The 21849-nt window shown below is 43.1% G+C and overlaps 1 protein-coding gene across 1 annotated transcript; it reads right to left on the bottom strand.

Moving 5' to 3' along the window:
• Window positions 1-51: 51 nt before the first annotated feature.
• Window positions 52-1867, bottom strand: LOC124850944. Its single transcript, XM_047336977.1, has 2 exons — window positions 1098-1867; window positions 52-826 (listed from the first exon to the last, which is right to left on the bottom strand). Exons 1-2 carry the CDS (start codon window positions 1865-1867, stop codon window positions 52-54), a joined length of 1545 nt encoding a protein of 514 aa, XP_047192933.1.
• Window positions 1868-21849: the final 19982 nt, after the last annotated feature.

Raw genomic sequence — 21849 nt, 5'->3', positions numbered from 1 at the left:
TGCTTAATGTGTATTCTGTTACACTATATTATAACCTTTGTAAAATTGCAGTCATGTATGGTGTTGCTGGACAAAATGCAAGAGAGATAAAAAAATATTGATCCCAAAGTTTCCATCATTATGTAGTGGATCAAACTGTTGCTGTATTGCTTGAGCCATCGTTTCATTAACAGTGTTAATAGCAGGTATTATGACATTATTATTAGTTTGGACTTCGGGTAGAGGTCCTTCTTCATCTATCCCATAATAGTCATTGGTATAAAAAATGGGATCCACAGCTGTATTTCCTTGTCCCATATAATTAATTACACCTGCATGCCAGAGCTGTAGTGGAGTCCGACCTCCCCGTGTGGAGAGTCCATGGTGGTTCCACTGATTGATGAACTCTGTTGTTGCTGTTCTAATTCTAGGCATAAAAACATAATGTAGACAAAACAAATGATACTCATCTAGAGAATCTAGTATACGGACAGACTCCATATAATTGAAAAGACTGATAAAATGTCTACTTACTACTCTATTAAGTTCAGCCCATAGCCTTTCAATGCGTTGGTTGTGAACAGAGGATCCTGCAACTACGCTTTGTCTATTAAGTCCCCTTCTTTCAAGCATGAAACGAGCAACCATTATGTTCTCCATACCATGATCACATCTTACTCTAGATGGTAATCCAAAATTACCTACTCCACTCACAAACAATGACAACACACTTGATGCTCTGTTGTTATCCAGACAGGTAAGATAAATGATAGAACGACTAAATCCATCTACACAGCCATGGAAAACTATTCTCCATCGAACCAACTTGTGGTTGCTGTCGAAATGCCTGTAAAATAGGATAAAAAGAAATTAATTAGTATAATTGTAGGACGTTTACTAGGATTCTAAAACCAAAGAACCAAGTTGACTTCTAGAAAATCAGAATGAGACTTCTGTGAATGTGTAATTAACCCTACAAGGGTTAATCTTATATTATTGAGTGAAATACTCAAAAAATAACTTCTCATGAAGTATAAAGTAATTGAAGTAGAAAAGACACAACATAAATCATATTTAAACATTTTATAATTAACCAAATTAAGTTTTAATGTTCTTACCACAACTCATTAGAAGTCTGTACATCATAAATGCGTCTGCGGATAGCATGCCTCCTACGAATGGACCTCCCTACAGGGTCAACCTCGTGTAGACTCTGTCTTATACGCCACCTTTGGATCCTTAATCCCCTTGATCTGAGACTTCCGGTTATATAGGCCTCTCCAGCATTCGGTGTCCTTTGAAGTACCTCAGTCACTATTTGGTTCAACTCTTGATTTGTCAAACCATTGTACTGTAAACTCTGGATTCCAAGGTGTTGTCTGTGTCTGTACAGGGTGCGGCGGCTGATCCCAAAGCAATTTGCAATCGTTCTCCAGTTCATTCCCATTGATAAGCAGTGTGAAATTTGCTCATTTGTAATGCTATAACATGGACGGCCAGGCAAGTTAGTCACAATAGTAGGTGGCATCATTCGACTGTTAGCAGTAACACTGTATCTCTGAGTTGCCTCATATTCTGTCAGAATGGTGTGCAAATATCCATATAATGTCTCCATCATAACTAAATATTGTCCTTGGGTTGGGTCATTACCAGTCCGGGATTCCATGAGAAGTTCTGAAAATGTCCTTGTGTGATGATCAAGCTCACGATAAAGTCTCCCCTGTTCAAAATCATCTCCCACTCTTTCTCTTCTAATACAGTCAATACAGTGTAGAGTTCTTCTCAAAAGGTTCTCAATGTCTTCCTCATTGCACTTTACAATAAATACTAAATTCTGAATTTGAAAAAGTAGAAGAAGAGTTTGAAAAAGCATCTTTTTTGAGGTCATGAACTGTCAGATAGTGAGCACTTGTTTTAGATCCTTACTTCCTGGTTTCGATGGGAGGCAGATGAACTTCCTGCTGCCAAAGGTCAGTGTACTTCCATCAAAAAGGTGTGTAAGGTAAGCTACTCTCAGTAGTGTGTGTGTACGAGGTACCGTTTTCAGTAGTACGTGTGAGAGGTACCATTCTCAGTAGTACGTGTGAGAGGTACCATTCTCAGTAGTACGTGTGTAAGGTACCGTTCTCAGTAGTGTGTGTGCGAGGTACCGTTCTCAGTGGTGTGTGTGAGAGGTATAGTTTTCAATACTGTGTGTGCGAGGTACCGTTCTCAGTAGTGCGTGTGAGAGGTAACGTTCTCAGTGGTGTGTGTGAGAGGTACCGTTCTCAGTGGTTTGTGTGAGAGGTACCGTTCTCAGTGGTGCGTGTGAGAGGTAACGTTCTCAGTGGTGTGTGTGAGAGGTACCGTTCTCAGTGGTTTGTGTGAGAGGTACCGTTCTCAGTGGTTTGTGTGTGAGGTACTGTTTTCAGTGGTTTGTGTGAGATGTACCGTTCTCAGTGGTGCGTGTGAGAGGTAACGTTCTCAGTGGTGTGTGTGAGAGGTACCGTTCTCAGTGGTTTGTGTGAGAGGTACCGTTCTCAGTGGTGCGTGTGAGAGGTAACATTCTCAGTGGTGTGTGTGAGAGGTACCGTTCTCAGTGGTTTGTGTGTGAGGTACTGTTTTCAGTGGTTTGTGTGAGATGTACCGTTCTCAGTGGTGCGTGTGAGAGGTACCGTTCTCAGTGGTGCGTGTGAGAGGTAACGTTCTCAGTGGTGTGTGTGTGCGAGGTACCGTTCTCAGTGGTGTGTGTGAGAGGTACCGTTTTCAGTAGTGTGTGTGAGAGGTAACGTTCTCAGTGGTTTGTGTGAGAGGTACCGTTCTCAGTGGTGCGTGTGAGAGGTAACGTTCTCAGTGGTGTGTGTGTGCGAGGTACCGTTCTCAGTGGTGTGTGTGAGAGGTACCGTTTTCAGTAGTGTGTGTTAGAGGTACTGTTTTCAGTCGTGTGTGTGAGGGGTTCAGTATATTATATGAGAGGTCCCTAACAATAAGAATGAGAGGTTTCCAGTTGTCAGTGTGTGATGCTTAATTTTCACTTGTAAGTGTGTGAGGTGTTCAGTAGGGAATGTGAGAGTATTTCAGTAGTATGTGTGTGAGGCCAAACATTTTCAATACTGTGTATGCGAGGTGAGTTTGAGTTTTGGCCTATACGGCCCCTCATAGTTTTTGGCCTTGCTCAAAGTTAGCATTTCACTTAATTGGGCAATGTCAACAAATTTGGTAGTATTGTGAAATCTCTCTGTATTCCTTTGTCTTTCACCCCCTTTTGCACACAGACCGTGACGAGATAAGCAGGCGCCCATAACTGCACTCCCAAGACACTTGAATAGCCTCCTATGCTCCTGTAAAGCAGTGAAATGTTAAAGACGGCCAAGTGGCCGGAGTGAAATGGCAAAGAGGTTCGTGTTTACATCCATTTCAAAGCAGCCAATAGAGCTGGGAGGTATTTCACTGCAAATACAAGCCACATGTGAGATCTGAGGGACTGCGTCAAACTTCAAATACCTTCTACGAGAAGGGCATGAAAAGCCACATGAGGTCAACTTTTGGCACCACAATCATTCACTTCACTCTGCTACTCACACCTTCATCATGCACTGACTGTGCACACATGTGCGGATGCAAGAGCACCTACATGTCACAGCTCAGCGCTTTGAAACTCTAACCCAAAAGCCAGCGTCTCTCAGGTATGCAGTTCTTGGAACACTTTAAACGACGCTGGGTGAACGCAATCCATTATGATAGTGGGGAAATGTCCGCACTGTCACTCCATTATTAACAGTATAAAATGAGACCAGATGGGTTTGTGGCACAAAACTGTGTTTTGGATGCGAGACAGAGCTCAACTGCTCTCAGCACGTAGGAGAGTCAGGGTGTCGGACTCAGATCCAGATCTTCTGCTGTGGAAGAAACGAGGACCGAGGATAATCTCTCTGCGGGAAGTCATAACCAGCAACACCCGAGAGCTGCCTTGTGCAATCCTGGATAAAACTTTAAAATGAGTTTAGTCCTGGCCTCCCTGTGCGCTGCTGTTGTTTGTGTTCCCCACTTTGACGTTCTGTGAGGGGTCTTGCTTTCATGTGCAGTGTGTCCAGCACCATGTCTAAATGGACTCGCATCTCTCAGAGCCCCACTCAGACTCTGTGGCACCAGAGCCATCAGTGCCCTTTCATCTGAATGTAGAAAAGCACAATAACACTGGCCTCACCTGGGAGGAGATTTTGGACACAAAATACGTCAAATCTCTGTCATAAAAGATGTACAATATCATGATCCCTTAACACAGAAGGATTTTTCTTTTTCTATGTAAAAAAAAAAAATGTATGAGGGACGAGGCTGCTGAAAGACATGCACACACAGGGAGATGTTCTAATACTTGACAACACATACTTGAGGAGACGCACTTTTGCAGATGTTATCTTTAAAGCTGCACTAATCAATAATTCTATATTAACAAACTATGAGATGACCTAATGAAATGTTAAAGGCAGCCTGTAGTGATGAGCCCCTCAGACTCTGTGGGAAATTTTAGGCTCTTTCAGCCGATTGTTTTGGTTTTATGACCTGCAACTGTGCCGTGCTTCACCAAATGTCAGTAGCAACTTAGTAACTGGCCAGAAACTATAATTGAGCATTTAGCAGTCAAAGATACTGATATATTTTTTAATACTGGTTGGGTGGGGACCAAAATGGAGCTAAAAGGAGAGTGAATATCAGGATATTTATTTGCCAGGTGGTTAGAATGAATGCAAATGCCCCCTTGATTTCTTTTTTGTACAATAAATGATTCCTCTTCTTTTTGTACGAAGACTCACAGTGCTATCTCTTGTAGTGTAAATTGTTGATTGTAAGAATGCTAAATAGTCAAAAAAAGTAACTTATGTAATAGCAGCATTTACATGTACACATCTTTGTATTGACTGAGACTTCGAAGCCCATGTTTGTGCAGCACAGGGGATTTATGGCAGAGACAGTGACTTTTGTAGCAAGTAAGGTCCAGCAATTGCCAGTAATTGTGTGTGTGTGTGTGTGTGTGTGTGTGTGTGTGCGTGCGTGCGTGCGTATGTGTCCTCCTTTTACCATGTGTTCATTAGCTCATTTAAATGAGCAAGGAATGTGTCAGGAAACCATAAAAGGACAGAGTTGACTCATCTCGGTATGAGGGCCCTCGATGTCCCGACATGAAACAACAAAACATTTAGAACCAGAAAATAACTTGCACGGCACAACACCATCTTTTCTAGGTCCTCAGTAATTACAGTCAGGCTCGAAATCAAATGAAGTCACTGTGTGCTGCCATTTCCTGAACGTCTAGCAACATTTACTGATTTGTAAAGTAGTCAACATATAACAACTTCTTCAGCTTTGAACCTCGCTGCACTGCATGTTCCAGTTCCATGGCTCTCATCCCGCGTGGATAACAAGCAACATACTGAAGTTTGAAATGATTAATCCTGATCGTGGAAAAGCCAAGTCTGGATGGCTTAAAAAAAAGAAAAGAAAAAAAAAATTGTACATGCTTATTTCTGACTTCTGACTACACAACCACAAGTTAAAAACATAAACATGAGCTGATTATTTCCTTGAACTGATTGCTAATTAGACAGCTGATTGACCTGTGGACCATAATTCCCCCTCATGTTCCCGTTCCCATTCTGTCAAACAATGTATTGCTTCCAAATTCAAACCAATTAGAATGTTTCTAAAATGTGTGTATATATATATATATATAGTTCTCAGTCATTTAAATAATCATTCTAAGCATTCAGTTGCAAACAGCCTTTTTATTACTTTATTATTACCAGGTTAAAAGAAAAAAAATATGATTCCTCACATTTTCACTGACCTGCCGCTCACTCCCTTGCCAAAATCCCCCAGGACATTCTGTAAAACAATATTTTTGTTTTACAGAATGTCATGTCTTTCACCAGTATACGTATCAAAAACTTCCACACCATTCTCTGAGCTAACACACCTTTAAACTGTCAAAGCTGTAAAAGCAGCAATGGCCGGTCCAACTGGCTTGATAGGCAGTTTCAGCCAAATGCCATGGCTCACTCAGTTATCCAGTCACTTTCCATATATACATTAGTCTGCATATATTTAGTTCAGCTCTAGGAACCAGAAATCTGAATCTGAAATGTTCAGACGTGTGCATCATGTCCCATCATGTGTCTTACCAAAGAAAAAAGAAAAAAGGCTTCATTCAGTATGTGGCCACTAAGTGTAAGTGTAGACGTGCAGTGCTGCACAGGGCTGTCCTTGTTGAGAGACAAGAAGAGCGTATTGTCAGGAGATTCACGGTGGGTAGAGATTTCTTCAATAACAACCTGGAAATGCTGTTAGGGACTAAAGTAGTTTCCCCACAAAAACTAAATCTTTTAATTTGATTTCAGAAAAATGGCCATAGTCGTGGTGGACAAACATGTCCCACACACAAGGCCCCATCTTGTCAGTCATCAAAGAGCCCTTAACATCAAACGATGATGGCCAACATCACCACACTGCACATTTTGCAGCGAACAGCAGCGAACTGTGTAAAGTGAACAGGCTTTACACAGCCATGGACATGATCAAGACATGGCAATGACATTAAATATGACTGTCCATCAGAGACTGATCACCAATTGTGAATCCTCATTTTCCTCCGTCCTGCGGTGCGTAGCGGTTTATTATATATAACACTCTCGCTCTCTGTCTCTGAGCCCTTGTCAAGTCTACCATTACACCGAAGAACTGTCCAAATATTGAATTAGGAAGAGTGTGGCCTCACATCTGGATTAGTGAGAAAATGTTGTCAGCTCTCTCTCTCTCTGTGTGTGTGTACATCAGCAACACATTTTCCCCAGAAGCAGTTATATTGCCCTTTGCAAATCATATGTAACTGAATCTCCTTATTTACCCTTCACCCAAGAGTCCAGTTTACCCTGACTACCTCACGTTGTCGTGATGTGGAAGATGATGACGATGATGATGATGATGATGATGATGATGCAGCCCTTGGCTGTGATTTTGAACTTGTGTACCACTAACTAACATGCAGCGCTGCTGTTTGTTCTATTTTATGTTAAAACAGGGCAAAAAAAGTATCAGCTTTACTTTTACTTTTACAGTAAACACAAATAATATGTTTCCACCTAGTAGCCTCAAGCGACTTGAAGACAGAGAAAAAGCAGAGAGGGGGAGGCATGATTGATGGCTTTACCCCCTCTGGTTCCGAGATCCATACACTGTGTAACAAATCTAACCTACACCAGGTGTGTGTGTGTGTGTGTGTGTGTGTGTGTGTGTGTGTGTGTTTGTGTGTGTGTGTGTGTGTGTGCATGTGTACACAACCATATCCACATGTCCAGATCGAGCAACACTCTCACAAGTATTAAAGGATATGTTTTCAATTTTCAAGTCTGTTTTAAAACACTGTACGCTGCAGAGGGGATGTTGCGCTACAACCTTTGAGTACCCATCTTGGGATTTGATCTCAGCCAAGAAATAGTCCAGTTTATACATATTAAACAAATTAAATATGTAAGGTGGACAAAGCCAGGCTGGCCATTTCTGCCGTTTCCATTTTTTTTTTGTTAAACTGAGCTAACCATCATCTGGCTTCAGCTGCATATTTGCCATAGTTTTGCATCACTGCATCTTCAAGCAGCGTTTGCAAAGTTTCAATTTTGGACCATTAATCATAGCATCTATTGTATTCATCTGTTGTACTCGGTTCTGTTTATAGCCATTAGTGCTGTCCATTGCTGTGTTTAGATGCAAAGGAAGTGGGTTTGGTTGTTTGGTAAACACTTCCTGTAAATACAACAGTTTCCCATTCAGAGTGAAACATGTTGCAATGAGTGTGCGGCTCAAGTGACAAACCAGACCGTGACCAAAGAAGATATAATGGTTTCCTGGTTAAAATCTGGCAGTGATAAAGCCAGCAACACCCCATTGTCAGACTGTGTCAGGAGAGTGAATTCACATAATGTTCCCTCCATATTACATCATAGTTTATCGCAGGTTTACAGGTGGATCGGGAGAGATAATCAGATCATCGCTTGATAAAACACTGTGCATTTCTTTTGAGTCTGCTGAAGGAAAGAGAACGTGGACAAAAAAACATCCTTATGATTCTAATATCAGCAAATAAGTGAGGAGACGAGGAAATGGCTATTTTGAGGACACCGCATCTGACCTTGACTGTGTTTATCACTTGTGTGTGTGTGTGTGTGTGTGTGAAGTGAGAATGTGTATATGTGAGATTGCTCCATAGGCGTGTCCGTCATGTCACCGGTGGCCCTCAGATTCCCTCCTGTGCGACGTCATGTCACTTCCCCCCTTTGTTTCCCTGCTCAAGAGGACCTTTCTAAAAATGTCTTTTTGTTTAAAGGTTCTCAACAGCCCTCCTTCCTCTTTTGGCAGCACTGTGTATTGTGTGTGCGTGTGTGTATATATATATATGTGTGTGTGTGTGTGTGTGTTTGTACATTAGTGATATCCTATATAGTTGGTCCCAAAAACAGGAACTGCTGAGATGCAGATGAGGATGCTGAAGGGTGTGTGTTTTCCTCTCTGGTTTGTACCTATTTACAGTCAAGGATCCTGTTTCATAACACACTGGATGTGGTAAGGCACAGATGGTTGCGGACAGCACTTAATTTGAAGTGACATACATACTCTCACACATATTGTACCTCCCATGCTGTAGGATTCACCTCTGCACAGAGTAACCTCTGGTCCTGACCACAACAGTGTCCCGAGGCTCTTTAGGAACTGCCAATTATATTCTGATGGGTATGATGTAATGCTCTGTCCGGGTCGCCATGACTATGTCAGGGTCATGATATCTTCTTTGTTGAATGCACTAAATGTAAGTTGCTTTGGACAAAAGCGTTAGCGAAATGAATGTAATATAATGCAATGTAATGTAATAGTGGCTTAATACTCTGGGATTTCATTAGTTAGAAACATTTGCCACATACAGTATAGATCCTGCACACACACACACACGCACGCACGCACGCACGCACGCACGCACGCACGCACGCACGCGCGCACACACACTTATCTGAAGTCAAAGAGAAACACATGCTTTTCTCCTCAGCGAAAGATGGCCTTTGTCCAGGTAAATAAGTCACTTCCAAACTTCCAGCACTTTCAAAGCTTTCCCTGCTGTAGCAGTACAACAATCAGAATCTGTAGTGGCTATTCACAGGCAGAGGTATAGGATGCACCGGGTGGGAGAGCTGATAAGCTGACCTCGGGGGACCAACACCCGCCCGGACCAGGCCCTGCCATGCCCTGCCCATTGGACTGCAACCATGAAGGGAAGAGGGCTGTGATGATTATAAAAACAGACTGCCTGTGTGTAGCTGTATGAACACATGTGTGCATTTGCATCGTATATAATCTGTTTTATATTAGGCACTGATGATGCGTTCATTTAGCCCTGTCAACCAGTATGTCTTCATCTGTCACCTCTATGGTTCAAGTTGCACCTATCAATATTTTCATATCAATAATTGATCAAATGACATAGGTGTACATAATGCAAAAGCTGTCGCGCATAGTGACAAACCCACAGAGATTTTCCACCTGACTCTGGGGTCCCGCGCAGCATACTGAGCATTTTAAAGTCTTTCAGCGTATCCTTTGGGTTTTTTTGACCCACAGCTTTGGTTTTGGCTCACGCTTGCCTCTCATCAGCCTCGTTTCCATCAGCACTGGGAAACAGTTTTCAGCGAAAAAACTTTTGATAAATCCACCTACTGCAATTAAAGCACCATGTGGCCATCAAGCCGGGCCTCCATCCTAGAGCAATTTGCATTGCTATATAATGTCAAACTATATCTGTATTTGCACATTAAGGTGGTTTTAAGCAATTAAACAATGTAGTTTTTGACATCTTCAGAAGTTACAATTACACTATATGTCAATTTAGATTTATTTCCCCCTATGCACTTTTGTGACAGTTTATACCTTTGAGACAAATTAATGATATATATCTATATCTATATATCTATATAGATATAGATATATAGATATATATCTGTATCTATAAATATATATAAAATAGTATAAAAAGAAGACATGGAGAATCAGCCATATTCCTAACGATGATGTCTCTTGTCCTCTCCTGTCCTGTCCTGTCCTCTCTTTCCCATACCCCAACAGGGGATCCTGTCCTGGATCTCATCCAGAAATTCTATCCCCACTGACCGGCAACTTAAAGGGCATCATGGTCCATTGCTCTATTTACAGGCCTGCAAGTGTGTGCGTGTGTTCCGGTATCACAGCGCTGAAATAGCTCTGTCTAAGGGAGTGCCAGCAGCCAGGGAGGCACCAGACCCAGTCTCACGAATGTCCACCTCAACACTGAGGGACAGTCCCACAAACGACAATCACACAGGATGAGATTTCCATATGCCCACAAGAAGGGGATGAGAGGAAGTGGGAAGGGCAGAGACAGTGGAAGAAGAGGAGGAGAAGGAAACTGAAAATGAAGGGAAGTGAAAGGAGAACTAAAAGGCCAAAAGCTTATGCTGTGGTCGAGCAGAAGTGTCTGCTTTGAAGAGACTCCTCAGGGGCTTGGAGCACAGATAAAGGGGATGTGTGAGAAGGGGAAACAGTCTCATCCTGTTGGTGCTTTTTGTTTGAAGATCTGTTTAGAAAGACAATTTGACACATCGCTGAGGCTGTGCTGCATTTGGCATTTGAATAAAACACTAAATCTCTTTTTCAGACCCCTGAGGAGCCCCAACCAGCAAACCAGTTAATACCACCCACCGAACCAAGATCAGTTACTTGGGACCCCCACCAGGACTCCTCTAGCCAGACAGGACTGTTTAATTTTTTGGCAATGTGCTATTTTACCCCCGAGTCCAAACTAAACATATTTGAAAAGCAGGAGCCTGTGCACACACAAACACACACACACCTCACACACTCTGCTTGCTTGTGTGTCTGGCTGTGGATCAGACGACATCAATGCTGCAGCACTTACACGAAAAACAAAAAAAGCCAGCATCCTGTAGGAGCACTGAGTCAAGTCCGTATAGTGTGATAACACACACACACACACACACACACACACACACACACACACACACACACACACACACACACACACACACACACACACACACACACACACACACACACACACACACACACACACACACACACACACACAGCTCGCAACTGGCAACCATATCCCCCCCGAACTCTCATAAACACAGGGCCCCTGGGCTTTGATCATTCTTGGCCAACAAAAGACCGACTAATGACTGAACAACAGAAACATGGGTTAATGACTTTTTCTCACTCTTTTATATTGTTTGCCAGGTTCTTCTAGTCATTGTGCTGTTCACAGCGGGAAAAACCGACCAGCAGGCTCCTTCTGCAAAATGCTTTCTGCCCACAGTTCTGATGCAACTGCATCGAGGTGATCCTCTGATTGTCACTGCAGCACCACCAGCTGGTCCATGTTTTCACGAATTCTGTTGAATATCTCAACATCCAATTGATGGACATTCATGGTTCCCAGAGGATGTATCCTCTGGGATTTTGGAAATTCTCTAACTTGGTTATAGCGCTAACACGAGGCTGATGGTTGTGGCTTGTTGTTTTTTTTGTGTGTCTGTTTGATGCATGACCAAAATTGCAAAATTGCAACACAAAAAAAGAGAATGAGAAAACAAAAATCCCCAACCCCCAATCTCATGTAAACAGATGCTGTGTAGACTCTCAAGTGTTGTTTCCAACATTCTTTTTCAATTCACCACAAATTCAATTTCATTCACTTATATTCTATTGGGCAGTCAAAATCAATGAGCCTGATACCTCAGTCCTTGACAAAAATACTCTGCGTGCGTCAATGCCAGCGATGTAAAAGGAAATAGACGTGTTTGTGAGCGTGTGTGCATGTGGACGTGTCGTTCTCTGTGACAGGGTGGCTGGGTGGGGTTGGGGGAAGCTTGCTGGCTCTCGGGTCAGGAGTCTGACGTCACTGTCTTGCTGGGGTTTGACAGACCGGATTTCCTCTCAGCAGGTTGTTTTGCCTGGCGTGTTGCGTGCTATCCGAGGAGGGTGGCACCAGCACGTGACCCCAGGCGACATTCGCACTGCCCGAACCACCTGCTGTGTGTTTGTCCCTGCTCCAGAGCCACCAGGATGAGGACCCTTCTTTGCTGTCATTGCTCCTGCTCCCTCCCTCTCAGCAAGGCGAGGCCTGGATGGTGAACACGTGGACAGGCACGTGTCCTGCTGGTTCGAAGGAAGGGAGAATTGAAAACTATAGAAGAAAAAGTTGCCTCCTCTCTACAGGCTTTGCACCCCAACATCATCCCTGTGGTACCAAGAACAGTTCAGACCTGTCACTCAGCATGTGCAGAGGTCCTCCGTACGCATAAACACGCTCATGCCCCCCCACCTCCCCTCCCCTTTCTGTGCTCACAGCGCAAACACCTGGTTCAGTTTTGCGGGGGTCAGAGGTGAGGCACAGATGGATTATAATCATAGGTCATACATGAGGCAGGCGCAGATAGAGGACGGCTGATGCTCAACAGAAACACGCACAGCGGATCTCACAGCAGTTATTCTAGGCTCCGGGTAAGGCCGCTCTTTTGATTGACACTACTCATTTGGCCAAGTCTCAGCATGTATTGTTATATTTACTTATCCTTTCCTATCATCAACTGATAAGAGCGCTCCCACTGCAGGGGCGGGGGCGGGGGTGGAGTGCAGTACAGTCCGTATCCCCTGTCTCCTCCCTGGTGACTTAACTGTTGGCTTTGGGTTTTTCCTGGTGGAGGAGGCAACAACGTCTCCAGTTGGCATTCACATTACGACACGCATTGGCAACTGTGATCGCCCATGAATGCACACACCCATATGTACAGTACTACCTGACAATATCCTCGCTTAATCACGACACTGTCTAAAGAAATGAAGAGTTGGCGTTCATTTCTTGGTCTTTTGGATTTGGTTCGTTGTGTTTTATTTGTTAAGAGGTTTTTTTTTTCTTCATTGATTTAAACACATCCTGGCAGCAGGACCTGAGCCGCCACCATCCGGGCCATTTCCATTCCCCGATTACTGAGGGATGTTTCAGGTTACGCAGATCAGGCTGAGGGGATTAGTTCTTGTCAGTGTGACCTCATAAAGAAAGCACCATTTAACATTGCTGCGTGTATTACGTTATGTAACAGCTATTGTTTTAGTCCTACTCCCTCTCCTGGCACGTGTGTGATTTCGATTTTTTTCTTCTTCTGTGTATTATGACACAGTAATTTAACTCTACTCAGCAGGGTTGTGGGATCAATCCCCAGGTCTATTCAGTTAATCAGGTCTTGTGTAAAGCCTAATGACAGCACCACTTGGCTCGCTCCGAGGGCTGTCATTAGGGCACAGAGATTTTTTCAAGATACTATGATGTTAATGAGAAGTCTATTTGTGTTGAATCGCATGGGGCCACACACACTTCGCAGCAAGAACCCAGGTCAAAACAACAAGTCCAGTTTTGAAATGACATCATGAAGTCAGAGGAGGCCAAACTACCTCCAGACTTGTAAACAGAGAAACGGCACAGATGTGCGAGACTGTTACATCAACACGGACATTGGCATCGCATGTCAAATACACAGCACGTGTCTGCGAGGTCTGCATGTAAACTTCTTTAGATGTAAACGCAGTGTAACCAGTTTCACAGAAGGCTACTGAGAAGAGCGTTAGAACACAAACATTAATTTAAAACAATGCCGGTGGGATGGTTTGAGTAATACATCCCTTCTCTCGTGTCAGAAGAAAAGGTTCACAATACAATGATACGGTATTATAACAGTAGAAACGTGCTCTTCGTGCAATAAAACTCACAGGAATGAGCCATGTATCCAGGTTCAGTGCAGAGCTTTGTGTTCCTTGCATTGCAGATATGGCATTCAAATAAATTGGGGGATTGTATTTTTCTTTCACCAATAACTTCATTTAAAATTAAGTCACTAAATTACATCGACTTATCACATTTATGCGCCATTACTTTGACATCTAGTGGGGTTGGCTTGTTTGCTGTGGTGCAGTGCCAGGAGCTGGGCGAGGTAGGTTGGTTATCGATTTTGCAACTATATGAAACCGACCATCCAACATTCACATCCACACCATTGGTCATGAGAGCTGCGCTGAGTTGAGGAATGAGCCCAGGATTTGAACTTCTCCCTCAGGCTCTCTTTTTCATTCTTTGCACAACCGTTTGTGGCACTTTTCATGTTAGCAAAGGAGTGAAACAGTCACAGAAAATGTGCTCCATTGTCCCCAATATTCACATGACCTAACATCTTCCCCCTCTACGACAACTCGCATTTCACTTTGCTTTTCGAGTGTGGTCATTCATAACAACTATAAACACTTTCGTCTCCCCATGTTGTCGGCCAGCATGTTGAACAATTTAGTTTCTCACCAGCACAACCTGACCCTCAGCTTCATGTAGTAATTGAAAAGTTGTTTTATTCACATGTTGAGTCTTCTTAGCTTGATGTTCTCCAGTACAGGCCCGTGTGACAGTTAGCTGACATGCTCAGGACATTAAACAGCTAAATGAAATTCAGCCATCATTCACTTTATTATTTAAACTTGTACTATTCCTATCGCTACAAGTCAAAATGTATATATCACTTGGCTGCTTGATAAATGTCTTATTTTCTTCCTAATGTCTTCTACATGTATTACTGTAAATACACCTGACATGTGGGTACAGGGTTTTTGGGGGGGATTTCCCTGACGGAGCTGGGCTGAGTAATGCCAAATAACATATTTGACCAATTACTTTTGCTGTTAAGTAATTTGGAAAAGTAATATAATTACCTAATTGATTAAATTTTCACGGTGTGAGAAAGTGACAGATAAGAGTCATCAGACTTGAGGACACAGACACATAGCCCTACTGACACACTGACCCACCAACCTTTGACCCCCAGCTGGATCCAGTATCCGGTCAAATTATGCTGAACTCATCCCAACCTCATCAAGGGGTTCCCAGTCTGACCCCAGGCCCCAGACCCCATGGTGGAGGATCTTATCTCATGTTTATAGGTTCTCTTCATTTGACATTTATCAGTCTCCTACAGGCATTATTACATGACAGGATTATGTTACCAAGACCACAATGAAGGAATAACAGTGTGTGTGTGTGTGTGTGTGCGTGTGTGTGTGTGTGTGTGTGTGTGTGTGTGTGTGTGTGTGTGTGTGTGTGTGTGTATGTGTGTGTGTGTGTGTGTGTGTGTGTGTGTTTGTGTGTGTGTCCTCCCTCATATAAATGTTCTGGGTAATTTGTTGGTGTATGGTCCCTCCAAGTACATGTCATATTTCAGGAGAAAGGAAAGATGGAGGGCTGACATCTCCACTCGGACCTCGCTGTTGAGAAATCCAAGTCCAAGACCATTGCTAAGCCCTTGTGTGTGTGTGTGTGTGTGTGTGTGTGTGTGTGTGTGTGTGTGTGTGTGTGTGTGTGTGTGTGTGTGTGTGTGTGTGTGTGTGTGTGTGTGTGTGTGTGTGTGTGTGTGTGTGTGTGCTGACCTGGAGATAGGGAGAAAAGACCATAGAAGAACAGATGACATCATCTGAACTGTGTTATCACTCAGAGCAACACGCCAGCTCTCTGGAAGGAAGGAGGGCTGCAAAAATAAATGCTTTACATTAATGCAACATAAGAACAGGCTCATCAGATTTAACACCCTCAGTATGTGGTGTGGAAGATAATGTGTGAGGGTGATCGAGCTTGCATCTGAATATGATTTGTGTTGGGTTGGCGGTTTTGTCCTCAGTGCCTGTTTGTCACAATGATGGTGATAAAATCCAGGATGTCATTGCTGATTGCGGTTATGATGCATACATTTGTCATGTGGCCAACATCACCATAACAACATCACAGAGTTAGTGAAAAGTGAAAAGTCATGTACTGAATAATTGTTCCCATTTTGTGAAACTTTAAACTTGTGCTCCAACACGTCCTACAAATTAAACGACCAAACAGGTCATCTGTCTACATCCCAGAACAACAACATTTTTTGATCTGATGCCCAGATAACAGAACAACATCATTTGTCTGTGATTTCTGGACAAATCACTGTTAAAGAAATAAATAGATTTAATCATGTAGATGTCATGATTAGATTTCGGGGAAAGATTATAGTCTGATTTAAAAGAATAGCTTTGTTAAGGTTAGAAAAACATTGTTGAAATTACTACATGTTCAGGTTAGGGAGCCTATTACCCATTCCTATTTACTTAGCTGTGTTGCCTTAAGACATAAGTTACTGTGTTGTAAATTCCCCTTTATTTTAGGTAGTAATTTACTCAGGCACCTTTTTATTACAGTATGTAGGCTAAAAAAGGTAACTCTATGACACACACACACACACACACACACACACACACACACACACACACACACACACACACACACACACACACACACACACACACACACACACACACACACACACACACACACACACACACACACACACACAATGCATCCGGTGACGGTGAACTTAGCAGGCGACATGTGGGGCTCCCCCTCTTTGCAAAACCCAATTCAACCCCTGGCAACAACTGACTCAGAAGAATTTGCAATTATTTCCAACCTGGGGGGGTTGAGACCTCCACCAGGGTCTGAGAGATGAATCAGAATGAAAAAGGTCACAAGATGATTACTGGAATAAGAAATAATTTAACCCCCCCCACACAACATTCTGTCATATTTTTCCAAATCATCTTTTTCTTGGTGAATTACTTCATAGTGTTGTCTGTTCCGGCCACAACAATTGTTCAAATGGAACAATAAGTACATAAGTTTGAAGTGTTTTACCCTTAGATTACCTATGGATAGAGGCAGGCTAACTGTTTCCCTTTGCCTTCAGTCTTTATGGTAAATCAAGCTATTTAACAGACAAACATGAAGTGGTATTAATCGTCTTATCTCTTCTAATTCCCATTTCTTAAAATATCAAACTGCTTTATTGGATTAAATCATTCTTTTTATTATTTTTTTCTGCTGACAAAATGTTGTTATATAATGAATATCTATGTTTTCAGTCCAGAAGATTGAAGTGAAAGTGCCAGTCTCTCACTTGTTTTCATTACTGTACTTACACTGTCTGTAATTGGGGGAAAAAAATGCACTCTTTCAACTTCCAGTCTGGCAAATGATGATAAGTGAAGATGAATGAAAAGGCTGCAGTGGTCTCTGCCACGCAGAGGGAGTCGGAGTGAGCAGGGAATACAGGTCCACTTCTCCAGCTGTTGTTTTGACCTAACATATTTCTTTAACCATAAAGTTGCCTTTGAAGAACAGCAGGAAACTTACAGGAAACATTTGTACTTGCAAAAAAACCCACAACTTACAGCACAGGATTACAGTGACTGGTGAATTCATTTGCAGAAATGATTCTACCATTGAGAAATAACCCTACTGATGATAAAGCAATGTACCTGATCTAGAGACAATTGACTGATATTTGATGGGTTTTGACATAGCGGTACCTGGTAGCTCACTTGGTTTGCAGTTGAACAAAATGAAGGGAGAAAGGAGGGCACACAGGGGGAAGTTTGCCTTCAAGGCAGAAAGCCCTTGCACGAGGTCACCGTTGTGAAAGGGTCTGTTTTAACCCAAACCATGATCAAGTAGTCGTGTTGCCTAAACTTAATCAAACTGTGATTGAAACCTGAAGCGTCCCTCTGCCAGGAAGGCTTTCTGCCAGTAAGCCCCGAAGGCAACGGCGACACAGGAGACCTGCCAGTGAACTCTGCACCCTGAGCAAGACTGTCAAGTCTTTTATTCTAACAACAGGAAAGCAACATGAGAGTGGGAGAGAGTTTGTCCCACAGAGAGAACAGTCAGCAGTTTGTGTTGGTACTCAACGGAGAGTCCTTTCCTTTCCCTCTGTGTACCCCTGAGATGCAAAGGATAGGCTAAATCTACAAATCCCTGTTTCTTCAAAAAGCTTGAAGGCTTCTAACATCAGAGAGGAAACTTTGAAACACAATTATTTTTATTTTTTTTTTGCATTAAAAGAAAGTTGTTTCATGCTGAGCCTTAAAAATTGGGTAAAGTCTGTGTAAAACATCTGGCAGTGCTCCTGTCATGTCACGTCACGTCACATTACGTCAGACTGTCACATGGAAGTGATCTACATATTTGGGATGATACGACGGCGCATACTCTCTGCAGTTACTTTATTTTGCTAACTGTAGAGAGTTAATTGTGTCCAATCTAACTTTACATTTAGTAATCTTTGTGTCTGTCGACTTGGCTCATCTGATCGGCTTCAAATTTTGGCGAGTGTATTAAAAAAATTTGACAGAGAGATTGCATTTATTGTCGTAAAGTGCTCTTGCTGTTGCCACGGGAACCATGTTTTCTTTGATGATGTCACTGATCCAAGATCATGCTCACGGGCGCTGCGCGAGAGAATGATGAAATTGACCACGGCAAAAAAGTTCCAAAATGACCAATGGCTGTAACAGTGAAGTGTTACAAAGGTCAGCGATGATGTGGGGAGACAAGGTCTACTGATGCTGTAATTGCTGTACAGCAGTAGAATACGTAGTATTTCCTCTCATACACAACCCTGTCTCTGTTGACGGTTACATAATGAGCAGCTCCGGCTATAGGCAAACAGTAGTCGCTGTGTTAATCCTTCAGGGGTTACATTAGGGTTGACTTTCACACCCAGAGAAGCACATTCGTACAGCGGGATGTTTATGTTGTGTGTGGGTGTGTGTGTGTGTGTGTGTGTGTGTCTAATTTATGTGTGAAAATCCAACCGAATCGGATGCCTTTCACTTCTTAGCTCTCAGTCATGTGATTCAGTGGGAGAGTGGTATGATGAGATCATCGCAGCTGGATGGTTTTTTGGGTTAAAGCGAGTTCACCTGGCCTGAACTGGGGACGGCACTGGAGCCTACTCATTAAAACACACGCAAAAAATCTTCATGAGCTGTTTTGCACAAAAACACTTTTGCACACTAGTGTTTTCAACACTAAAGTGTGTTATTCGCCTACTGTTCACTCTCTGTTTACCTCTTTTTTTCTTAAACACATGTCCATGGAGGTGCATAGGCACAGGCTCAATTGCACATCTACAATGCTGCTCCACTGATTTGCACACAGAACTTGCACTCACACACACACACACACACACACACACACACACACACACACACACACACACACACACACACACACACACACACACACACACACACACACACACACACACACACACACACACACACACACACACACACACACACACACACACACACACACACACACACACACACACACACACACACACACACCAGGCCGGGCAGGATATGGACTCTCCAGGTCTTAAGCCTGTGCTGTTTTTCTTGGCAATTGACAGAGAACACACAAAGCCTGCTTGGGGATATGCAGCGGCTCAGTGGTCAAGCGGAGCTGGCCCCCATGCCCTCAGCACCCAACACACACACACACACACACACACACACCGGACACTTTTCAAGCCATCTTCATTTCTGAAACGCTGATATAGTATTGCCGCTAATGTGTGGGGTGAGTATGAAGAGGAAGGATACCGCACAGCAACTGCACAAGGCCACCCAAACTGTCTGGACTGTATGCCCTGTCTGTTTGCCGAGGTTAATCCCAGTCCCATTAGCACAACACTGTCTGGCAGATAACTGCTTGATGGTAGGAAACACATGGACACTAGGACAATAGACAGTGGCAAACAAAACTCTCTTCTGCTTGCATGAGGAAAAGAGGAGGAAAGTCCACTCCATTTCCTCTTTCTGTTACACTGCTCATCCCTCCTATGCAGCCTTTAAGCACTCACTTCATATATCACACCATTATTTACCTCCAACTTAATGTCTTTGTCTGCCTCAACATGTATTATTGCTTAGCCCACATACTGTATATCCGATACACCTCACCTGTTTTCTTATTTTGCTTTGCACTTCCTTTCTTTCTTTTCTTTAGCAGCCTCTCTGTCTTCTTTCACATCTGCTGTGCATGGCAGAGAGTATCTATAACTGAGGTTATAGGTCTATAACTGTGGTTTTGTCCGTGGATGCCAGATGTCTGAGAGAATCAGAGCCTCACTCTGTGAAGACTCTCACCCATGACATGGTATTTTCAAGGGCCATTTGAAGGCAACTGGATTTGCTTGAGGTACTTTAGTGTGATTCACCTCTTACCCAAAGGGATCCTTCAGTTCTGACTGACTTGTGCAAACACTCTTTTAGGTTACGTCCTCACTAATATGTTTTAGTTTGAGCTTCATTTACGCCTGACGTCCACACCACTCCAGAGTTTTTGAACCCCTGAGACTTTTGGGAATGCTGCTGGCCTCATATTAGTTTGACAACTCCAGGCTTCTGTTTACTCCGTACTATTGGAAACAATAACGCTCGTACCTGGATTCACTTGATTGGGTCTTATCAGTCACGACTCGACCACCAGCAATGGATGCAATGTGGAAAAAAACGTAAAAGAAAGAATTAGTGTGGACGTAGCCTTAACGTCTGGTGGTGTCGGGATGACCTTGAGACTCGTTGAGGTCACAGGTCACATGTAAGTCGTTGACCCACTCGGCCATCATGTCAGTCGTTTCTGTGTCACATGACTCTCGGACTGAAAAGATGTGAAGGTGCCTAGGGAGGGATCTCTGCTCTATAAGTGGCTGATGAGTGAGTTCATAGACCACTTCCTCCTCTCGCGATGGTCGTTCCGGTTTGGCGTAGATGGCGTCTGTCTTTTACGTGCCGTCGGTTGTAGGTGGACGGCTGAGTACTGACCGGTGGAATTGGCTCTCCTGTGTTGTGCCATGCACATCCCCAATGTTCAAGTCTCTACATTATTCGCTGCACTGAACCGTGTCCACTACATTGCTCTGGCCTTAGTGTGGACAAGTTTCTTTTCTTTCTTTTATTGGACTTCAAAGTCACAGGGATGCTATGTTTGCTAAAGATCTTCCTGATCATTTTTTCAGATATTCCCCTGCAACGTAAGGAATGATAAAGTTGATCCCTTTCTTGTTGCTTCTCTGTCTAATGTGTATCTTTTTGTGATTTTCATGGAGACCTGTTTTGAGTAACCACACATTTTTAGTACTTCCTTGATGTGTTTTTGTTCATTGCGCTTTCCCGCTGAGTTGTCTGCACGTTCTGAGCCGGGTAGTGTCGGGCTCTGATAACCCCCAGCTTGTGGTGCAATGGGTGATGAGAATCAAAGAGCAAATATTGTTTTTTGTGTGGGTTTTCTGTGAACTTTAATGTTGAGGCTTCTGTCATATTCAATGTGCACTGCACAGCCCAAGAAGGCCTGACCTCAGTCAGAGCCTCAGCTTAATAACAAGACCTTCCCCTCCCTGATCGTCTCTAAAACCAAAGAATGTGTGTGTGTGTGTGTGTATTATATTTCTGTTAATAGTGCTGTCAATTATGTGTGTATGGGTTATTCATTGCAGCTGATTTTGGTTAACTGTGTGCACGTGTCTGTGCATACGTGCTGCATTGTGGGTGGGTGTGTGTGTGTGTCACAGTGAGATAAAGTGCTATTGCAGGAGTCATGTATAGGTTGCTAGACCACTATCTTTAGTTTCTGACTCAGACATACATATTTTATCTGTATTACCATATATACAGGCATGTAGCAATAGTTTAGTCGTTTATTATAATGAAGTCTTTAAACCATATAGTGTAGTTGTTTCAGAGTATTTGCTGGAATCTCTTGGTTTCACTATGTTGTTTGTGTATCATCTTGTTGCACGTGTGTGCATTCTTTTGGAATCTGAGTCATATTGTGGGGTCAGTTCAAATACAGTCATACAGGTAGTTTCAGTTTTATGAACCCAGGGTTTC

The sequence above is a fragment of the Scophthalmus maximus genome, chromosome 13 (assembly GCF_022379125.1).
Source record: "Scophthalmus maximus strain ysfricsl-2021 chromosome 13, ASM2237912v1, whole genome shotgun sequence".
In the NCBI taxonomy this organism is placed as follows: Eukaryota; Metazoa; Chordata; class Actinopteri; order Pleuronectiformes; family Scophthalmidae; genus Scophthalmus; species Scophthalmus maximus.
Note: the sequence above shows the minus strand (reverse complement) of the source record. Positions and strands in the feature narration are given on the sequence as shown.